This window comes from Borostomias antarcticus, assembly GCF_949987555.1.
Source record: "Borostomias antarcticus genome assembly, chromosome: 5".
NCBI lineage: Eukaryota > Metazoa > Chordata > Actinopteri > Stomiiformes > Stomiidae > Borostomias > Borostomias antarcticus.
In genome coordinates this window covers 26,861,713-26,879,223 of record NC_140238.1, presented here as the reverse complement: position 1 = coordinate 26,879,223, position 17,511 = coordinate 26,861,713, and the positions used below count along the sequence as shown (strand labels likewise).

The window sequence follows — 17,511 nt, the reverse complement described above, 5'->3', positions numbered from 1 at the left end:
GACGCCATTGTCCTCCACTCTTGACACTGTGACAACAGCAACGCACGTCCACAAACACACCGGACTGGCCACATGGACGGACGGACTGATGGGCGGACAGGTGGATCAGAAGACCCAGTATGGAAAGACAAGACAGCAGGACATGTGGTGGTTTGCAGTGTGTGAGGGTACACGGTTTGAAGATGGAAGTAGTGTGGGTGGAGCCGTCAAGATTTCTCTCAGGCTCATACACACACATACAGAGACAGGCAGACGGCCACACGACCCCCTCCACAGACACACACTTCAGTTCTCTGGCGCATTTTCTATAAGTCAAGCCAAACAGCCCCACCCAGAGAGAGCAATAACAGACCGTTTTCATACCTCACTCATACTCCCACGCACTCTAACCCCACCTCTCCTCACCCCCGCACTCTAACCCCACCTCTCCTCACCCCCGCACTCTAACCCCACCTCTCTTCACCCACACACTCTAACCCCACCTCTCCTCACCCCCGCACTCTAACCCCACCTCTCCTCACCCCCGCACTCTAACCCCACCTCTCTTCACCCACACACTCTAACCCCACCTCTCCTCACCCCCGCACTCTAACCCCACCTCTCCTCACCCCCGCCCTCTAACCCCAACTCTCTTAACCCCCGCACTCTAACACCACCTCTCCTCACCCCCGCACTCTAACCCCACCTCTCCACACCCCCGCACTCTAACCCCACCTCTCCTCAATGGTAGGACCCCTCTGTCCACCCCCTCTCCCAGATTCCCTGTGTCCAGCTCATTCAGACCCCATGCCCCCCGGCCCTCTGGACAGCCATCTCAGGCCTCAGCTCTACCCAGCAGAGCCAGCCGACCCCCCCCCCCCCGCTACCCCGACAACAATAGTCCACTCAGCTCAGGGCAACAGGAGGGGGTTCTGTGTGTGTGTGTGTGTGTGTGAGAGAGAGAGAGAGAGAGAAAGGGAGTGTGTATGAGTGTGTATAGGTGTGTGTGTGTGTGTGTGTGTGTGTGTGTGTGTGTGTGTGTGAGAGAGAGAAAGGGAGTGTGTGTATGTTTGTGTGTGTCTGGGGGGGGGTGTAGGAGGAGCACTGAAGAGGAATCTGCCATTGACAAGAGGGGGGAGGAAGAGAGCATTGAGAGTTACGGGGGAGAAACAGAAAAAGTAATGGAGGGGGAGAGAAGAGGGTACAGGGGGGAGGGAGGGGGAGACAGTTTAAAGCTCCTGTGAGAGCCTACGAGGCGCCTGACAGAATACTAAGACAGACAGGAGGGAGGGGAAGAGAGGGAGATGGGTAGAGATGGGGGAGAGAAAGAGAGAGGAGGTGGAGAAAAACAGAAGACAGGAAGTTTAAAGAGGGTGATAAGAGGAGAAAGAGAGAGCGAGGGGGGGGAAGGGGTGGGGGGGTATCGGTGAATGAATCAGCGTCTCTGTTTCCTCAGCTGGGATTCATCAGACAGACGGCCTACTCCAGAGCAGAGGATGCTCACTCGCAGAACTATCAACACTGAACACACGGAATGGAGTCTAAAGGCGCATTCTCGCTGGCGATTTCAACCTGGGGCGACCCCGGGGTGAACGGACATGCCGTTTCTCGCTTGCCATTTCAACCCAGGCGAAACTCTCAACCCGGGTTGGGTCAACCCTGCTGGACACCAGGGTTGAGATGCTTCAAACTGGCGAAACGGACAAAATGGCAAAGGTTTCTCGGCTGGGGCGAGCCCGTTCCGAGATGACCATTGCAACATAAATAAACGCAAATAAACTAAACCGCTTCTGTCTATGTTACTAGCCAACTTCTTGTGGATTGGTTTCACGCGTCGTTCTGCTGTAGCCCACGCCAAAGATGTTCTCTTTTTTGTTTATAGGCTATGTCATGGGGCTTTATTGACTGCGCTGGCACAGACCTATTCTGTAGCCCCTTTCGGGACTGCGTTACTAGCTGGCCAACCTATTCTCCTGCCAAAGTGACAATGCAGCCTAGCTCCGAGGGGGTTCGGCAATGCATCTCCATTTATGAACGTGACACATTCCTCTTTCCCTGTCTGACAGGCACGCAATCGCTAATCGTAGCCTAAGGGCTTGGCAGGTGTTTGTTTTGTTTTATACACAGTAGCGGGCTTCTGCGTTTGCCAGAAACCACCTTAGCACTCAGTCAGAACATCAAAGGAGTGGATGGGGGGGGGGGGGGGGGGGTTGATGAAGGAGGGTGAGAGGAGAAAAGATAGAGCACAGTTGGAGAGAGGGTATGAGAAAGAGAGGGAGAAAGGATGAGGAGACGGTGAGAGGAGAGGTGGAGGGGAACAGACAGCTGTGGGAGGAGATGGTCATTAGTTAGAAGCTGTAAAACCGTGAAACGAAAACCAGGCGCGTGGGACAGTCAATATTTGCCTGTCCTCACAGGCTGCTGGGTGGATGATACTACAACTGAAACACACAAGCAGCCACAGTTTCTGTGTCGTAACAGCTCTGCAAACAGATCAGGAGGGCTAAGAGCAGGGGACAGAACACACCATCCAACCGGGCTAGCTAGCCTTCATAACACACCAGCTAACGGGGCTAGCTAGCCTTCATAACACACCAGCTAACGGGGCTAGCTAGCCTTCAGAGCACACCAGCTAACGGGGCTAGCTAGCCTTCAGAGTACACCAGCTAACGGGGCTAGCTAGCCTACAGATCACACCAGCTAACAGGGTTAGCTTGTCTAAAGCTAGCCTAAACAGGCACGACCATAATCATAAGGTCAGACATATGAATGGAAATGTGGGTGGCTTGTGACGCTTTATGAGGTCTGATGACAGCTACGTAGTTCTCCTGGACATGTCTTCACATCAGCCGGCTCATCTCACAAGCTGCTGCAGTGGTAGCCCTGGAAACAGTTTTCAAAAGCTGCCTTTATTAAGACGAGACTCAGCAACAAAGCTCTTACTCACCCACACCCTCCCTCAACACACACACACACTCTCTCTCTTTCTCTCTCAATGACACACACACACACACAGGGTTAACCCAGGGCAGCACAACATGCATTCCATAAAGACAGACTCCTCCATGTCTCCCACCCACCCATGCTCCCGACACACACAAACACGAGCGTGTGCGCACATACGTGCACACACACACACTTCTGCACTCTCATTACTGTGTTTCACCACACTGTCCCCTTCCCCTCGCAGAGCCCCAGTCTGTGGTTGGAGCAGAAACTCTGGGTGTAATATGACCCTGTCTTCGTAAACAGAGAGAGAGAGAGAGAGAGAGAGAGAGAAGAGAGAGAGAGAAGAGAGAGAGAGAACATAAGAGGTGAACACATGGTCTTAGAACAGAAAGAAGACAAAAGAAAACGAGAGTATGTGAATTTGAGACTACAGCTGCTGCAATTAAAGCCACAGTTCTCGTGAAAGAAAAACATCTGCATACTTCAGTACCCCCACCCCCCTTAAACACATACAATCTCTCTTAAAACCCCTTGACCCCTCTCAGACCCCCCTCAGACAAGGCCCACTGACCACAGCTTAACCGTGACCGCAGGGCGTCAGTGGTCCAGTGTCTGATGTGAGAACCACACATCTGGCTGTCTGGACTCCCAGAGAGCAGGAAGAAGGAAAAAAGAGAGAGAGAAATAGAGAGAGAGAGATGGAGAGAGACAGAGGGATAAAGGTTCCATAGTACATAGGTATGCAGGCTGTTCTGGGTCATGTAAAAACAGCTAATCTGTAGGATCAATGGAGCCGAACATCTTTGTAGGCTACTGGCAGACAAATTAATAACCACAGACCACCCATGCCATCACACGCTATCACACCCACAATGACACAACCAATACAGGTAACCAGCCAGAGGACTCCACATGGTGCTTACTGCAAGAGAGGAGATCGGTATGGGCTTTCACAGGAACTGTGTACTGTCTGTCCCTCTCTCCTTCTCCTCATCTCTTCCCTCCCTCTATCACCCCCCCTCCCCACCCACTCTCTCCACCCCCCCTTCCCAGACAAGTTAAAAACCACAGACCACCCATCACACACGCTATCACACCCACAATGACACAACCAATACAGGTAACCAGCCAGACGACTCCACATGGTGCTTACTGCAAGAGAGGAGATCGGTATGGGCTTTCACAGGAACTGTGTACTGTCTGTCCCTCTCTCCCTCTCATCTCTTCCCTCCCTCTATCACCCCCCCTCCCCACCCCCTCTCTCCCTCCCGTCCCTCTCTCTCTCTCTCCCTCCCCTCTCTCTTTCTCTCTCCCTCCCTCTCTCTCTGAAGCTGTGCCTGGCAGTACCGTCCTCTCTCCCTCAGCATGGTGCAGCTCAAAGAACTGATTCTCTACTACATCAGCATCTCTCACACACACACACACACACACACACACACACACACACACACACACACACACACACACACACACACACACACACACACACACACACACACACAGCTACAGAACACTTAAAGCCCTGAGACTGTCCGCAGAGGAGTCCCAGAGACAGCTCAGCTCAGCTGCTTCAATTAAACACGAGGGAACGAAACATTGAACTGAAGAAGTGGAGCAATGCGACGCACAGCCCTGCAGAACTGTTTGGAGTAGAAAATATGACCAACAGAGACATGCAGACAGACTGACTGATAGAACTCCTAACACAGAGGATGTACTGCAGACTGGCCACTTTCCAAAGAATGTGAATGTGTTTCGTAGGTTAATTCCAGGCAGTCTCCATATGCTCACACACTGCATCCTGTGGCGCGGCAGCAAAAGCAGTCCTGACTTGGCCTTTACTTAGGTCAGTAGGTCCCCGGGGGAACACAAACCCACTTGAGACCGAAGTAAACATAACATCCACTTGCGCACACTTGTCTTACCCATGGGCTCCAAACACACTCTTATAGTTAGCAAAGAAGGGCAGTGCGAGAGGAAGTCGGCGATGAAAGGATACACTTTGATGGCCCCTGACTTAGTCCCGATGGCCATAAGCTGGAGTTTGGGGTCGTAGGCCAGAGCACTGGGCTGGTTGGGAAAACCATGTTCCACCGTCTGCGAGAGGGAGGGACAGAGAGACGAATCAATTACAAGAGTTCACTCTTTGTGTGATCACCACAAAGGCATCCTTTCCTTTTTAGATGCATGTCTGACTCAGTTCATGTCTGTCTTTTCGGGTGTGTCTGTGTGCGTATGTCTTTGTGTGTGTGTGTGTGTGTGTGTGTGTCTGTGTGTGTGTGGCGTCAGTATGGGAGGATCCCTCTAAATACATTTAGAAGTTGAAATGAAGAATCCTCGTTTTATTGGAGTGTTTTTAACAGGCTTTGTTAACTAGGATTATACCCAACTCTCTACTCCTCTGCCTCCTGAGATAGTGAGGGAGGAAAGCAGCTGGGAAAGCAGTTACAAAAGTAGTTACTGTAAATCAGTGTGTGTGTGTGTGTGTGTGTGTGTGTGTGTGTGTGTGTGTGTGTGTGAGAGAGAGAGAGAGGGAGAGAGAGAGCGAGAGAGATCCACTGAGATGTGCAGGGTTGTGACACACCTTTGACTAGGCCAGTAGCCTGTAGCCTAAATGCGTTCAAACACACACGACATGTGCCCCTGTTGAGAGGCCACCTGTGACAGTTGACAGTTGCCGCCACAGCCAACCCTCGCAGCTCTGGAAAGTAGGGGCAGGAAGTGTGTGTGTGTGTTTTAAAGTTGTGTGTGAGTAGTGGGTAACTTTCACAGTACCATGGAGAGTGTGGCCTTTGGGTCCACAACAATGCCCTTCAGCTCTCCTGCTCTAGTTTCAAACATGGTCACACTAAAATGCAAGTCAACAGTCATCTGAACACCCTCTGTTGGCAGACAAACTGGCCTACCGTTCAGTGTCTAGGTGTGCAGACTTCTAAATGTAAACTGGTGCACTCTGGCCGTGGCACCCAGTCAGTAACAATTACTTGACTCTGGGAGAATGTTCCCTATACACACCCCCGCAATCTGCAGACAGACTGGGTCCCGTCTCGTCTTAATCCCTATCCAGACTCTACTTCAGTACAGAATGAAACCTGGACTATGAATGAAATGAAATGAGGGTTTCATGAAATGAAACTGAAATGAGGGTTTCATGAAATCCTAACTATCAAACACTATGTAGGCTAGATAGCAGTAGGCAGCTAACAGCTATCAGCTGTAGCAGCTAATTATTGAAATGGTATCATTTTCCAAAAGGCAAAAGCATGTTGTTGACAAACTAGGGTAAATAGCATTTCAACACAGACTTCACATTCCATTCCCAGTTTTAGGCCTTCTTTTAACCAATACCTACATTTAATTCAAGCAAAAGTGGCCTGGTAAACTACTGTTGATCGTGATAGGATGGTCTTGACCAATTCACACGTTTAGAAGACATATTTGAATAGAATGCTTATTTTTGTTATTGTTTAGCTCGAGGAGGCCCGTGTGGCATGAAACAGTCAACACGGCGCGAAAACAAATTCAGTTGGATGCATTCATCTGGCAATTTCTCATTTTTGCGCTGCACTCAGTAACATTCTCCTTGCGTGTTTGTTCAGAAAAATCGGGGCGAGAAAATGGATTGAGGGATTGGTTTGGACCGCAGACTCGCCTCACATTCTGCTGCCCCCCTATTTTGCTGCAACCCGGGTCGATGGGCTGGGGCTGGTTTGGAGGAGAATTCTCCTGAAGCAGCAGAAGCATTGGCGTTGTTGCGGCTTCGCCGTTATTTTACCTTGTTGAAGGCGAATAGCTCCTGCTTGATCTTCTCCCTCTGAGGGTCGTTGCCTTGCCGACGAAACCTGAACTTCATCATCGTGAAGCCGGTCAGGGAGAGACGGTCCAGAGAAGCGTCCGGAGCGGTGAATTCCTCAGCGGTTAAATCAGTACAGGGAAACAATGCTTGCCCATGCAGGCTTTTGTGTCCCACTCTGCGGAGCTGCAGCCCCTCTCTATGACGATGTGCAAGCTGTTGTCTGACCACAACTTCAGTTTACACGAACCCTGCTTGGGTTAACCAATGAGAAGAAAGAAATCTGTGACCAATCTACGTGAGTCACACCCACAGACAAGCGCGTTATCGAAATGGGGACTGGGTACACTCGATTGTGGTCATCAGCTGGCCCGCCGGCTGATGTAATTTTCCCTGTGTGTCATAGGCTACGAGTGGTTTCGCAAACTCCATTACTGCGCGTCAGTAGTTTCAAAATCGATTGTCGACGCCTACACCATATACCTACACCACTAGGCTATATAAACAAAATAAAGGCTCAAAATACATTAATAGCCTAATCTATAATATCACCATAATCCTAGTTGGTTGCAGGATTTATCGAAATTCGTTTGTCACAACAAAAAGCTGAAAAGGGTACATTTCAAGGTTTTGATTGTCTACTTTATTGCTCTTGGAAAACCTGCTGCCCGGTGGCAGCTAAATGTGTCTCAAAAACAGTATGCTACAATAAAATAATTGATAAACCGGGCAAGGTTGGGCTTGGAAGGTTATGTTCCTAAATTTAATGTCCAGCTTTTGAAAAGTCTTCCAGCCTCTAGCCTTGACCTCACAGATTATGCAATGTTTTGAGAGAGTGGTCCTCATTAATTTTAGTGAGCAGGTTAGTGCTTTTCACATAGAACCCCAAAATGAAAAACATGCGAAACAGACGTGAGTGCCACACACGTTATCACATTTTCTTGCTCTAGAGGGCACAAAAGCATATTTTCCACCTCTCACTTGGAAGGGCATCTAAGACTTCATGAGTTTTCATCAGAAAGGCACCTGCAGGGAACCTCAAGTTTATCCCATTGAAAGGGCACCTAATGTATGGCATCACATTCGATTTTTTCCACTGGAGGGGCATCCATTAGAAAACCTTCCAGCATTCCCACGCATATAGGGAAACCCTTTATAGCACTGCATCCCAGTGGGGTACCCTTTGGGACACTGTCATGTAGTGGCAGCATAGAGGGGCATCACGGCACCGTTTACATATGGAAGGGCAGCCATCGGGAATGCCAAGTTTCGACCATTGGAAGGTCACAGATGGGGCATTGGGACCTTTTATCCATTAACAGAGCACTCATTAAGACACATTATTGAATTTTCTTGCTACAGTATGTTTTCCCATGTGAAGGGCAGCCAATAGGGCACGTCCTCTCGTTTTTGCCACTCAAGAGGGCACTTAAGTGCTATGTTTTTCAACTGTGGGGGCCTCATGGTGGAGACTATAGGTCCAAATGGCAAGTTTGTTCCCCATGAGGAATGGCATAAGTGTACCAGGTTTCATACATTTTTGTCCAACTGTGGGAAAATGCCAATATCGTTTGCTAAATTGCTTATTATAGTGCCACCTAGGGTTGAATTCTGGTGACTCTTTGTGGTCTAGTTACTCATGGTCTGTAGTTTGGGCCTGGTGATTTTGTGCATTTTTGGTACAAGAATGCGAGGTGGAGCTGACCAGGTGAGAGACACTTCCTCCAGATCCAGACCATGCAGCTCAGCCTGGCGCCCAAATGAACTGTGATGCTGTTGGAGATGTCGGCCTACCTGGCCCACCTGACCTACCAAGTCTACTATCAGGCCCACCTGACCTACCAAGCCTACTATCAGGCCCACCTGACCTACCAAGCCTACTATCAGGCCCACCTGGCTGCCCTGACCTACCAGCCCTACCAGGCCCATGTGACCTACCAGGCCCACCTGGTCTACTAGGCCTACTCTCTTCACCTGACCTGCCAGGTCTACCAAACTCAAACAATAATGCAGAGATAAAACAGCCTATTTTCATTTTCAGCTTGCAGCCTCCTTTATCTCAGTGGATTCATTTGCACTCAAAAACGAGCTCCACGCAGATGATATTATCAAACCTTTATCATTTGTTTATCAATAAAATCGTAGACAGTACATGTACAATTTGCACACACAAAAATTCATGAGCATAATAAACATTGATATTTACATTGTAGTGCATTAGTGCAAATATTCTCTTTTTCTGCATCTCAGAAGTTGCATGGAGTTGGACTGTTGGGCGAGGCATGCGCCACACAAGTTCCTACAGTACATTCCCAGGCCCAACTACTGTTACTGTACATCACTGGTCCCAACAGCCCCTCTATAGGACAGAGGCTACTGAAAGACATTCCATGTTGATTCTATAATAAGTTATTAATATAATCTATTAAAATATTCTGTTTCTTAAATAGAGGTAGATATTATATTAGATGGTTCATTTCATTTTGCAGATTGTGTGTGTGTGTGTTATAGCAAAGTGATTTCACTCGGTGGCAAGGTGAGTCTCTTCTCCCGGACGCACAACATATTCTCCATGTGCATGGCAACGACACGACACAGCTCCAGGCCCTACACACACACACACACACACACACAAACACATAAACACGCACACACACATAAACATACGCACACAAACACACTCACACACACACAAACACACACACACATAAACGTACACACACAAACACATGCACACACAAACACACGCACACACACAAACACACGTGCGCACACACACACACACACAGTCCACTTTAATGTACACAGACATATTATACATCATTAAATATACACATCATACACACACACACACACCCAAACCAACAAACAAACATGCAAACACACCTGCTCCAGCTGTAGTTGAATGATACGTTGGGTCATCAGGTCTCCTATCATGAATTCCACATAGGGGTAGCTGGACCCTGACGTAGGCCTCTGGGTACGAGTGGACTGGACTTCCTTCAGAGGGAAACGCACCATGGCCTCCTACACACACACACACACACACACACACACACAGAATACAAAAGACACAAGAGCGACAACAGGAAGGATGATTGTGGACTAGTCTGGAGTCAAGTGCCTCAAAACATGGGCAGAGGGGTGGAGCCAGCGCTTTCAAATCCAGCTGTATCTGAACATCGGGAGCGTATAGTTGGGACTAAATGAAAAACTCATTAAGGTAATACACTTTGCCATTTTTGTAATAAAAACCTCTGTGAAATGAGAGTAAATGTGGAAGAAAGTCCAAGAAAATCGCATCTTGTATGCCAGACATGGAGTGCAGGACTCGTTAGCAATACTTGAAGAGTGGAAATCTGCTTTCAGTTACCAATCAGAGGCCAAACCAGCCTCTCCTCACAGCCCACTATCTGCACGGGCCAATCAGCATCTAATACAAAATCCGATTGGATTCTCATTGGTGTCCACGAATATCATAGCTTGTTCCCAGAATTTCTTGTCGTAGCGAGATCTTCTGGGTACTTAGAATAATTCTGGACCAGCCTAAACATCATGGGCAGTATTGAGTAGACGCTAGCTGGGAGGGGCTAAGTGGCTGCTAATACGCTAAGGCCAGGGACCTACGGTAGGGTTTGTGTGTGAAGATGCATGTCATTACTACTATCAGGACCAGAGAGCCAGACGTACATGTGTGTCCTTGTTGAGGAAGTGCAGTCCGTTTTGATTGACAGCCAGGATGCAGGGGGCGTGGACAGAGCTGGAGCTGCTGCTCTGGATGTAGAAGAAGGAGGAGCCAAACATAGGGAAGGCACTGACCAGCCCTGAGGACACAGACACACACACACGTTAACAAAGACACAAACACACACACACACGTTAACAAAGACACAAACACACACACACAAATACATGTTAACAAAGACACAAGTTTTCTGTATTTACACACACACACACACGCACGCACACACACACACACACACACACACACACACACACACACACACACACACACACACACACACACACACACACACACACACAGTGGTCTTACCAAGGAACTGTGCCCTGGCCTGGTGGGGGGTGAGAGGCTGGACCTGCAGTGAGTGTTGGCTCACCATGTTGAGCCACTGCTGGGGGCCCTGTTTGCTGCCGAACTGAGGAGGGACACACTCCTGCATCTCACGTCTACACACACACACACACACACACACACACACACACACACACACACACACACACACACACACACACACACACACAAAGAGTAGAATGAGATGGGGATTACTATCATAACCAAGTATACTGTGTAGATGTGTGTGTGTATGTGTGTGTTTTCTTACATGGTGGGCAGGTAGATGGCGTCTTTGGCGCGGTGCTGTAGGGCTGCCAGCTTGGCCACCTGCTGGAGCTGCTGCTCACTGGCCCTCCCCTGAGGGACCACCGTCATTAAGGCCTTCAGGTAGTCTGGCAACACCTGAGACACACACACACGCACGCACACACATGCACACACACATACACACACATATATGGATAGATGGAAATGGAGAGAAGCACCAAATGTGTACTGTACCAAATGGGTAACTAAATACTGTACATATGCTATCACTCCAGCTTAGCCTATCCAATTAGCTTATCTGCTAGTCTTGATCCCCGTTGGAGCAATCAGTAATTGGCCATTTAGTCCATTATTTGCCAGTCTGCCCCCCGAACATAGCGGAAATTTTGTGTTTGGCAAGTCCCATCTGAATAATAGCTTGGTTTGGCTATTGTTTGCTAGCTAGCCAGATAGCTAGTGGAAGGGGTGCTATTAACGCCCCCTCTGAAGCAACAACGTTGCAAATTGTTACTAAAACGGAAATCAGACAACGTTTGGTGATAATCACGGAAATCAGCATCAACGTTTGGTAACAATAATGTACAGTAGCTTACTTTGTAGATCAAAATGTCCTCTAAACAATTCAGGTTTGCAAATCTTCAGGTTTAAACTGTGTTGCTAATTTTGATGATAGCGCTGCAATTCAGTATCCTGGAGAGGGGCTGTATTAACGCTCCGCTGTACAGTAACTGTTAATATTAGTACAGTAAAGTATGAATGGAATTCTCACACAATGATTCTCACATCACAAAGCAACATTTTCAGGGCGAGACTTCACAGAATTCATAGTGATGATTTGAGGTTGTTTTTATACGACTAAATACACACATAGAAAATACGAAGGAAGACTCTATGATTTGTAGGATAGTCAGTTACTTTTCTGTTGCAGTTTAAAATGTCGCTACAAGGAAGAAATCAGTCTTGTCGCAGCGTAGGGGGAGTTAATACCGTCCCTCTCAAGCAGGGGTGTTAATAGCACCCTGTAGGCTACTACAGTACTATTGGCTGGACAAATAATAACTAACAAATAAACTGATATAATTCTAAAAATAAATCTAGAGTAGGCTGGCACGAGGTAATAGTTGAGTGTTTGTATCAGGGCAGTTGCACGATTTTTGGCAAAGCTGCAGCTCCTTGCAGCTGATGAGCAGGCAAAATAATTCTAGAGGCAGCTGGAACGCTGGGGTTGGGGTTCTATTCAGAGCAGTATTTCTATTGGCTAGCAGTATTTTATGTTAAAATTAGCCAAAACATGAATAAAAATCTGACCCTGTCATGGTCTGTCCAGGACCTCTGCATCCATACCTGGTTATAATGCATGCTGACACACAGCTCGTTGTCGAACTTGAGAGGCTGAGTCCAGATGACCCTCCTAAACCACAGACTGTAGTTACTGTCCACAGGTTCCGCCTCCGTCGCTATGTCCAAGATGTACTCGCGCTTGTTCAGAGGACGCACGTTCTGACCTGGACACAGGCACACACACACGTACAGTACACACACACACACACAAACACACCAGACACATTCAAGTTTTGAGGAGGGCTTTTGTAATGTACTGGATGGAGAGCTGGTAAGAGCCAGGTAGGTAGGCACGTACTTCATTGATCCTTAGGAGGAAAGTCCAGAAATCATCAGGCCACTCACCTTGGTGTGTGACCACAAAGATGGCGTACTCATCCATGGCCTCCGATCTGTGTAGCCCCATCTCATAACACATCTCCTCGATGGCATCCATGGCCAGCTGAAACACACACGCAGGCACACATCAGCATCATGGAGGTGTGTGAGTGTGTGTGTGTGTGTGTGTGTGTGTGCGTTTGTGGTGCGACACTCACAGAACAGGTTTTTATCTTCAGGTGCCTCTCAATCCCGCCCGGCAGGAGGAACAGCTGTCTCTTGGAGCTTCGCCCTGCCTGCACACAAACAGACCAATCAAAACACAGACAGACTGTCTGTATCTGTCTGTCTGTCTGTCTGTCTGTCTGTCTGTCTATCTATCTATCTATCTATCTATCTATCTATCTATCTATCTATCTATCTATCTATCTATCTATCTATCTATCTATCTATCTATCTATCTATCTATCTATCTATCTATCTATCTATGTGTCTGTCTGTCTGTCTGTCTGTCTATCATCTATCTATCTATCTATCTATCTATCTATCTATCTATCTATCTATCTATCTATCTATCTATCTATCTATCTATCTATCTATCTATCTGTCTGTCTGTCTATCATCTATCTATCTATCTATCTATCTATCTATCTATCTATCTATCTATCTATCTATCTATCTATCTATGTGTCTGTCTGTCTGTCTGTCTGTCTGTCTGTCTGTCTGTCTATCTATCTATCTATCTATCTATCTATCTATCTATCTATCTATCTATCTATCAATCTATCTATCTATCTATCTATCTATCTATCTATCTATCTATCTATCTATCTATCTATCTATCTATCTATCTATCTATCTATTTCCTAGATATATGATTGGTGGAGACGGCTCCAGGTGGAGCTGTAATAGGTAGTGGAGAAACTAACCAACATGGCTTTGAGTTCCATGCTGTTGGGGTACTCCACACGGCCGCCATACTGGAACGTCCTCCTCAGGTTCTGCTCGCAGGCCTTGGCTATGCCTGTCAATCAACAGCACCAGCCAATCACATCCATCCTTCACCAGGTTGATGAACAGGTGTAGGTAGGAAGGTACATAGAGAGTGGGTATGTAGGTGGATACTGTAGCTAGGTATGAGAATGGACAGATGGATGGATGGATGGATGGATGGAGGGAGGGAGGGAGGGAGGGATGGAGGGATGGATGGATGGATGGATGGATGGATGGATGGATGGATGGATGGATGGACAGAGAGCCCTACCCTGGAACTGCACCCCAGGGCTGGCACAGGCGTCCAGCAGGAACTTGAACAGGAAGGGCTTTAGGACCTCGGAGCAGCGGTGGGTGGCGGTCAGGATGTAGAGCAGCCTCCAGCCCCGCTGGCAACTGTCCCTACGGAATGCAATGCACATACACACAACTTTGAGACACACACCTTCTACACACACCCAAAGCACACAAAGAAACTCTTCCTGGTCAGTCTTACGGTTTGGAGCTGGTGTTCACAGTGACCTGCTTCATCACCTGGCAGTAGACCTCATCCTTCATCAGGCCATGGTCTGCACTCAACTACAGGACACACACACACACACACACATACACACAAAAGTAAGAAATAGATCTTTCCTATTCAGGCAGCAAGTTTAGCCCCCCCCCTAGTTACTGTTCCTATGTCCCACAAGCGTTGGAGAAAGTTAATAAAATGTCCACTGAACTGAACAGCACATACCTGATGATTGTCTCAAGCATTCCTGACAATATTGCGGTATGTTATTTGCCAAATGTCAATACTTTGTCTAAGAGAGTTCTACAGATAGGCCTGAACTATTTTACACAAGGATATATCCATGAGATTTGGATTTCGGACGGAGCAGGTGACAATATACGAGTTGATGCTAGGTGTTGGCAATCTATGCAGAAGGCACAGACGCCTCACAAACTCCAGATTGAAATTCATCAGGACAAAATCGTGTCTAACTACACATGCAAAGCAGTGATCTGTTAACTACTAGCTACGGGCTAATTAGCTACTGTACATCAGGCACCTAACATTACTAGCTTCGTAGCTTTTTGTGTCGGCGCTGCTGTAAACTAATGTGTGGAGGGAGGTGTGGAGTATCGTACAGCTTGTTTTCTTATAATATTATGGTACAGCAGCCTGCAGGCCGGTTTTCTGTATGTTTTAAGAACCATTTTCTTCAAACTAATGTCTCATCTATGAACACAACATGGGACAAGCTTTGTTTCTGGGACATCAGAGGCGTGGGTCTTAAGAAATCATGCAACCTTATTGGTTATTATTCTCCGCGTGATTGACAGGTCGGAAAGGCCTATTGGGACTGTGGAGCTTTCCTCAGTAAGGAGCCTAGCGACAGCTGGTGTACCGTACCTTCAGCGCGGTGGAGACCAGGTCCTGCTCAGTCTGCCCCTTCATGGGGTAGTCTCCCATAAACCTCATGATGGCTGAACAACACAGGACGACAACTCTCAGGAAATAGAACAGCTAGGAAATACAAAGCAGTCTCTCTCTCTCTCTCTCTCCTCTCTCTCTCTTTCTCTCTCCTCATTCTCTCACCTATGAAGATGTCTGCTGCTACTCGGTTCATGCCTCCGTCACTGAAGTCGATCAGAGACTCCTGGAGGGGAGACTGGACAAACACACACACACGCACACACACACACACACACACACACACACACACACACACACACACACACACACACAGAGCATGAATCAAATACACATCCTCACAATCTTATTGGTGTACTGCAGAGCTGCTCAGAGTCGTCACCTTGGAGAACTTGACCATGTCTGCTGGGTCCCGCACGTCCTTCCCCTTCTTAGACTTCTGCGGGTCTCTATGGAAACACGGGTCGGACAGTGTACAGGTAGACATGACCGTAGAACGGCTATATCATAATGTGATCAGGTTGAACATCAAGCAGGTTTATTTGTCATATACATACAGTGTATGGGTACAATTTTCAATGAGACTGAGATGACAATGTGTGTGTATGTGTGTGTGTGTGTGTGTACGTGTGTGTGTGTGTCTGACCTCCTCTGCCTCTGGGCCTCTCTGAAATATTTCTTGGCAAACTCGGCCATGTGGTACTGGCTGTCATGTAGGGGCAGCTGCTCCAGATCTACACTGCTGCTGTCTCCATACACCTCGCACGCCACCTGGAACACACACACGCACACACACACACACACACACACACACACACACACACACACACACACACACACACACACACACGCACTCATGCACACACACACACACACACACACAGGATGGGCGTGGATGCAGTGAGCTCCTGAGTGTGTTCGGGGGTTGCTACAGTATGTCCTCTACCTCCGTGGAGCGGTCCAGCTCTTGGGCGACGGTTGCCGAGCCCATTGCGACGGCGACGGCGGCGGAGGCGGCGACCCGTCCTTGTCTGTCCCGAGGCTCCGCCCTCTCCGCCGGCAGAACCAGGAAATCGGGAGCGGCGACCGGACGAACGTATTCTCCAGGAAAAATGCCCCAGCGACCGTATACCGCCCCGAACCTCCAGCCTGCGCACACACACACGCACACACACACACAGGTACAGATTTCAACAAATACCCAAGAGGCATTTGAATCACACATCACACATAACATTTGAAACTGCAACACACCATGCACTCACCTGGCATCAGCGCCAAACTAGACTTGACTTAGTGTACCATCTCAAACCCAAGCTTCATTACATGGCTTACACAGCAAACCCAGAAACCGCTCCTAGAATATCACTGAACATGCAACGATGTTGTGAGCACATTCAAGGATGCAAACCAGGCAACACACAACACACACACATACACACACACACACACACACACACACAGGGGAGAGGGCCCCCCCTGACCACCCACCAAACTCAGGTGTGTCTCTCTTTAGTTCTTCCAGGAGCATGACCTTCTTCTTAACAATGCAGCCGTAGCACTGGCCTGCAGCCAGGCAGGGAGGGGTTAACACACACACACACACACACACACACACTCTCATACATTTGTATAGGCATCCTTTGGCCAGGATCAATGTTGGACACACTGTACATTCCTTCACTGGCTAATAGCATATCATTGATAAAATGCAACTTTAATGAGGGAATAATAGGGTATTTTCCAGAATAAATCAGAATAAGAGAGACTCATGTTAAAGTAGGTCTGTGTGTGTGTGTGTGTGTGTGTGTGTGTGTGTGTGTGTCTCACCCTGATCCAGTCCCTCCATGCTCTGCAGTCGGATGATGTCTCCTTTGTGGAAGCTGAGCAGGGTTCTGTCCTCAGTGATGTAGTTCCTCACCGCCACCACGTACTCAGAATCCTGCACACACACACACACACACACACGCACACACACACACGCACACACACACACACACACACACACACACACACACACGCACAGAACGAATAAAATCAGCCGCAGTGGAGGCGATAAAGCCGTACCGCTCAAACACTCCACCGACAGGTCAGTAAAAGCAAGCAGAGTTTCCCTCCTAGCGGTCCGTTCACTCCTCTCTCCTTCCTCCTCCTCTCTCCCCTCTCTGTCCTCCTTTCCATGGTCTCTCTATCCCACACCTGTCCCTCACCTTCTTCAGCTCTGTCAGGAAGTAGTCGATCATGTGTTTGACCTGCGGGGCCTTGGCCGAGAACAGGATCAGTTTCTCGTTGGTCAGGTTGAACTCCAGCATGTTCTTGGAGGGGATGGACACAAACAGGATGTCCGCGTAGCTGTACGGGAAGTCGACAGACGCA

The 17,511-nt window shown here is 48.2% G+C and overlaps 2 protein-coding genes across 2 annotated transcripts in view; both read right to left on the bottom strand.

Annotated features, from left to right (window-relative positions):
- The window catches only part of llgl1 (LLGL scribble cell polarity complex component 1), a 28,668-nt gene extending 21,788 nt beyond the window's left edge, over positions 1–6,880 (bottom strand). The window contains exons 1-2 of the mRNA XM_084438150.1: positions 6,704–6,880; positions 4,928–5,025 (exon numbers count right to left, since the gene is read on the bottom strand). Coding sequence (XP_084294276.1) covers positions 4,928–5,025; positions 6,704–6,784 — 179 coding nt within the window. The 5' untranslated portion in view covers positions 6,785–6,880. The remainder of the gene's footprint in view (positions 1–4,927; positions 5,026–6,703) is intronic.
- A 2,346-nt stretch (positions 6,881–9,226) lies between these two features.
- myo15aa (myosin XVAa) overlaps positions 9,227–17,511 on the bottom strand; it is a gene marked incomplete at both ends in the record, with an annotated part of 39,017 nt that continues 30,732 nt past the window's right edge. Inside the window, 19 exons of the mRNA XM_084439041.1 lie at positions 9,227–9,328; positions 9,608–9,748; positions 10,412–10,545; positions 10,776–10,909; positions 11,065–11,198; positions 12,408–12,568; positions 12,750–12,846; positions 12,941–13,018; positions 13,652–13,746; positions 13,987–14,117; positions 14,212–14,294; positions 15,115–15,188; positions 15,301–15,373; positions 15,518–15,584; positions 15,782–15,906; positions 16,082–16,284; positions 16,627–16,701; positions 16,966–17,077; positions 17,346–17,487. Of these exons, the coding sequence (XP_084295167.1) occupies positions 9,227–9,328; positions 9,608–9,748; positions 10,412–10,545; positions 10,776–10,909; positions 11,065–11,198; positions 12,408–12,568; positions 12,750–12,846; positions 12,941–13,018; positions 13,652–13,746; positions 13,987–14,117; positions 14,212–14,294; positions 15,115–15,188; positions 15,301–15,373; positions 15,518–15,584; positions 15,782–15,906; positions 16,082–16,284; positions 16,627–16,701; positions 16,966–17,077; positions 17,346–17,487 (2,161 nt within the window). The remainder of the gene's footprint in view (positions 9,329–9,607; positions 9,749–10,411; positions 10,546–10,775; positions 10,910–11,064; positions 11,199–12,407; positions 12,569–12,749; positions 12,847–12,940; positions 13,019–13,651; positions 13,747–13,986; positions 14,118–14,211; positions 14,295–15,114; positions 15,189–15,300; positions 15,374–15,517; positions 15,585–15,781; positions 15,907–16,081; positions 16,285–16,626; positions 16,702–16,965; positions 17,078–17,345; positions 17,488–17,511) is intronic.